Source organism: Pan troglodytes, chromosome 12, assembly GCF_028858775.2.
Source record: "Pan troglodytes isolate AG18354 chromosome 12, NHGRI_mPanTro3-v2.0_pri, whole genome shotgun sequence".
Lineage (NCBI taxonomy): Eukaryota > Metazoa > Chordata > Mammalia > Primates > Hominidae > Pan > Pan troglodytes.
This window is the reverse complement of record NC_072410.2, coordinates 67,099,248-67,104,445: the sequence shown is the minus strand read 5'-3', so window position 1 is coordinate 67,104,445 and position 5,198 is coordinate 67,099,248. Positions and strand designations below refer to the sequence as shown.

Here is a 5,198-nt window from a genome sequence, read left to right as displayed (position 1 = left end):
GCATTTTAGTTTCGAACACTTTTGTAAATCCAAATATCTTATTTTAAACACTTTAGGTAAAGGACAGTAGGGAAGGCAGCTACTCATACTGATTAGTTTAATACAAATTCCTGGATGTTTTCCCTTGGAAAGAGGGTATAGAAGGAAACTAGTTGATAGTATGTTCATTCATTCAAACTCGGTTACCTACTGTTTGTTTGTGCCAGGCATTGTGCTAAGCACTAAGGATACAGGAGTCAACTAGATTGACAGGGTCACTGCCTTCATGGGGCTAGTGGAGAAGGCCCAAAGACGAAACTGTTAGAAAGGCAAAGTGTAGTGTCCTATGAGCAGGGCTGGCTAAGCCTCTTTAAGCTGAATGGAAGGTTAATTACACAAAGAATAGGTAAGGAACAGTTCAGGTTCTGCAGCAGGAAATAAAGCATATACTGAAAAACTGGAGTATATATATGAATGGAGACGGTTAGCATATGAAATTGGAGACAGGTGGGGTACTGACAGTGCAGAGTCTTACAGGGAATGTGAGGATTTAATTTTTTTAAAAATTATTTTAGAGACAGGATCTTGCTCTGCTGCCCAGGCTGGAGTGAAGTTGCACAATCCCAGCTCTGGATTTTAAATTTTGTAATACCAGCAGTGTCAAGTCATTGAAAAATTTTAATGCAGGGGCCAGGCACAGTGGCTGACACTGTAATCCCAGCACTTTGGGAGGCCGAGGTGGACAGATTGCTTGAGCCCAGGAGTTTGAGATCAGCCTGGGCAACATGGCAAAACCCTGTATCTACTAAAAATACAAAAAATTAGCTAGGCATGGTGGCATATACCTGTAGTCCCAGTTACCTGGGAGGCTGAGGTGGTAGGATCACCAGAGCCCCGGAGGTCAAGGCTGCAGGGAGCTATGATCACAGCACTCCACTCCAGCCTGGATGACACAGTGAGACCGTCTCAAAAAAAAGAAAAAAAAAAATTAAAGCAGGGAAGTTAAATGATCAAAATTTTCATTTTTATTGCTGTATGGCAACTAGTGCATGAGGTAGAGTAGTTGTGGGTGTTCCATGTATGAGACAGTCCAATCAAGGGTAGAGATAACTTGGGCAGTGGTAAGGTAGATTTTACATTTATCATTTACACTTATACAAGGCAGGAGCAAATAGGACTTGGAAAATAGATGTGCAGGATGTAAAAAATACTCACTCTTTCTAGACAAACTCTTACTAAAACACAGGCAAAGGGAATAATCGATTGAGCCTGTTGAAGGAGATGCCACCACTGGGTGTTGGTGTTTAAGAGAAGTGACCCTAAGATTTCTGTAGTCTGTTTAAAGATAAACCACAATAATAGGAGACCTTTCTTTCAGAAACTTGCAGGCCGGGTGTGGTGGCTCATGCCTGTAATCCCAGCACTTTGGGAGGCCGACGCAGGAGGATCACTTGAGGTCAGGAGACCAGCCTGGCCAACATGGTGAAACTCCGTCTCAACTAAAAATACAAAAATTAGCCAGGTGTAGTGGCGGGTAACTGTAATCCCAGCTACTTGGAAGGCTGCAGCAGGAGAATCGCTTGAACCCGGGAGGCGGAGGTTGCATTGAACCCGAGCTCACGCCACTGCATTCCAGCCTGGGTGACAGAGCAAGACTCCATATAAAAAAAATAAAATAAAAAAGGCCAGGCATGGTGGCTCGTGCCTGTAATCCCAACATTTTGGGAGGCTGAGGGGGTGCAGATCACTTGAGGTCAGGAGTTCAAGACCAGCCCGACCAACATGGTGAAACCCCATCTCTACTAAAATACAAAAATTAGCTGGGCGTGGTGGTGCATGCCTATAATGCCAGCTACTCGGGTGGCTGAGGCTGGAGACTCGCTTCAACCTGGGAGGTGGAAGTTGCAGTGAGCGAAATCACGCCACTGCACTCCAGCCTGGGCAACTACAGAGCAAGACTCCATCTCCAAAAAACAAACAAACAAACAAAAAACTTCCAGTCTTGTAATATCCCACGTCCACCCTTTTCTAAGTACAGGATACTCCTGAGATTTAACTTATAATCACATTTTATCTCCTTAAGTCTACCATTATAAACTTTTAAAAAAGGATACCAAAATTAGTGTAACAAGATTTACTCATTTCAGTTACACAATTCCAAACTTTCCCCTGCAGGAAAACCAGTATTTACATTTGTTATATTTTCATCACTAGATGGCTAAGAGGAAATGCTAGTGATTAAAACACAGAAATCTGTTTCATGTAACTTTTTATTAAAAATAGTTTTTATATTGGACACATGTTTACAGATACCATTTTAAGAGGACCTAAGGCATACAAATGTGGGCTTTTGGCTTGCTTCACTGAATGAAGATAAAGATATAAAAACCCAGATCTGCCTGAGGGTAGTCATTTAAAGACAGCCGCTAACGTGGAATTCTCACAATTGTTCTTTTAAGGGATATTTTAAGCCTTGTTCTCTTATCGTCGTAGGTAAGCACTTGTACCATGAAAACCGTAACCTGTACTTCAAGAAAACATTCACATTTCTGCTACAAGAAAAGGTTCTGATGATTTAAATGTTTAAGACTTATGGCAGCTCTTCAGAAAGAAAAAGGAAGTCTTCATAAGATACAGAGATAGGGAGGCTGAGGCGGGTGGATTGTGAGGTCAGGAGTTTAAGACCAGCCTGGCCAAGATGGTGAAACCCCGTCTCTACTGAAAATACAAAAATTAGCCTGGCATGGTGACGGGCACCTGTAATCCCAGCTACTCAGGCTGAGGCAGAGAACTGCTTGAACCCAGGTGGCAGATGTTGCAATAAGCCGAAATCGTGCAACTACACTCCAGCCTGGGCAACAGAGCGAGACTCAAACAAACAAACAAAAAGTAACTAGGAAAGTGTTTTACATGTGGGCTTATTTTAAGAAGAAATTTACTAAAAGCTGAGAGATGGGTCTCGATAAAACTTGATGATTCAAAGAAAGTGGATGGGAACTTTACTGATCTTAGTTTAAAATATCCTGAGTCACCTGCCTTATGAGGTGGAAGGTCTTTCTTTCTTACTATATGTACACCTTTAATTGAAAAGGTGAGAAAAGCTCCATACTGTGATGCTATGATTTCCCCAAGGCTTACCTTCTATAAGTAGTCACTGATAAAGTGCCACTGACCCGCATTTGTTTAGAATTATTTCATTAAAATTGGGGTATGATCTAGCAGTTTATAATAAATATTTATGGATAATTTTATTGGCTTTTAAAAGATACTGTAAAATTGACATATCTCAAAATGGAGTTAATTTATATTTACAACAAACCAAACACAAACATCAATTATGGAATTACAGGGTCACATTTTAATTCCTGAATTTTACAGTTTAGCATTAATATCACCACATGTATACAAATGGTGTAAAACAAGTACAGTGGTATTTTTTAATACAAAATAAACATCTGTTTTATGGAAAAAACTATACTTCATATCTACACAGACAGCTCATCTTTTCCAAACAATAGCCAAAATTAAAATTAACTACAAAATCTCCAAAACAGGGGAAACTGCTTTAGATTAAACGATTCCAGGAAAAATGGACCCGTAACACATTACAAGGGTGATCTAAAGATTGTGGCTGGAATTACTGTTAAAATTTTTTTTTCCCAATGCATTAAATTGTATTTTGGGGAGATTTTTCTCACTTTGGCATGATCTCAGATCATAGATGAGCAAACTAACATTAAAATATTTACAGTTAACTTGTTGCTCTAAAAATAAAACTTAACTGTTTGCCTCAATTTATTTTTAAAATTCACTTATGTATATGGAATGTGCTTTTACTCTTCTTAAAAAAGCAGCTTTCATATCACACCCTTGTTTACAGAAAAGCTACATGTGCTGCATGCTGACTTTGACACTTAAGTAGCTTCTTGGATCAAAATGGCTTCTAGATACTAAATGCCACTTAATTCAGCACTATTCTTTGTTGGTCTGTATAAGTAATACTTTAAAACTTGCAGCTCTGGAAAGACAGAGAACTTTACTAACAAAGTAGAAAGTGATTTCAAAGTATCTTCCACAAAAGATTGTACTGGTAGGCAGTTGACAACATTCTGTTCGATCTACTCTCAAATTTCTAGAGAAAACCATTTTGGAATACTACTGTACTGATTCTTGGCCTTCGTTGTCTCTAAAAGTGCTGATTTTAACATTATCTTAAAACTGTCCAGTTTGAATTGAGCTTGTTTTCATCAATATACATATTGAAAATTCCTGGTGTAGAAAACTCAACATGTGCTGAATACGGGGTGTACTTCCCTTCAACTACCTAAAAGGCTGAACTTTTGTTAAATCTTAAAGAAATGGTCCCAACAGCTTAACTTCATTTTTTTAATGATAGTTGAATGTGTTTTCCATAAAAATTTCTTTTAAAAAGAGGCAACTGATTAAAACAACAACATGGCCAGCACCATTATACAAGTAATGTTATTGAGTTTACAACTGAAGTTCTGTAAAATTGTTTCTAGATCGACACCCCGAGGAGCAACCCTGCATTATTATATCAACCTTTTCCCCTCCCCTAAACCGTCCCCAAACCTGTGACTTTTCCTTGCTGAGAAGCTGTCTCCCAGGTTCTGGTTACTAATGTTTGTTTTGACAGCCTAAAAGGCAAACCCCTTAATTACTAGCAAGCAATCAAGTTCCTGGGAAGCCTGATTTTTATTAGAACTAAACTCTCTTAGCTGATATACTGTCTTTTGCTACTCCTTGTATATTTTATAGGTTCAATTGAGAAAGCTTTCTGATTCAGATTTTCAGCTCACTGAACAGTTGCAGCATTGTAAGACCACATGTTGAGGGTCCCCTAATAAATATTTTATGAGCCAAGACGAGGTCTTTTCCTGGGGGACGTTTCTTCTTCTTCATCTTCCTCTTCATCATCTGGATAATCCACTAAGCCAACCAAACTTCCCTATTGAAGAATTTAAAAATTTTTTCTTTAAACATATATAACAAAAAAGAGCTTTTAGTACAAATACAATCACTTGTAAAAATATCAGAAATCGTTTTTCTAAATCATATCAGAAATTAACATTTGAATTTGATAAAAGAACTGCTTGAAATTATGAACGTTTGAGTAGTAATTGGTAGCACTTGCAGTAACCCTTAACTTTTCTATCTGGTTCTTGGATTATTAATGATACTTCAAAACTCAATTCTGC

General features: G+C 38.4%; 1 protein-coding gene across 21 annotated transcripts in view; it reads right to left on the bottom strand.

The window, feature by feature from the left end:
• PPP4R3B (protein phosphatase 4 regulatory subunit 3B) overlaps positions 1–5,198 on the bottom strand; it is a 106,526-nt gene that overhangs the window by 32,675 nt on the left and 68,653 nt on the right. For 12 of the 21 annotated variants that reach the window (XR_010149132.1, XR_010149131.1, XM_063789066.1 and 9 more), the window contains one exon: positions 3,315–4,948. The exons of 7 other annotated variants lie outside the window; for them this stretch is intronic. Coding sequence is in view for 12 of the 14 variants with exons in the window: in XM_063789066.1 (XP_063645136.1) it covers positions 4,853–4,948 (96 nt within the window). In the remaining 2 variants the exon portion in view is untranslated. Of the gene's footprint in view, positions 1–3,314; positions 4,974–5,198 lie in introns of those variants that run through there. 2 more of the 21 variants (XM_063789068.1, XM_063789069.1) reach the window with 1 other exon arrangement.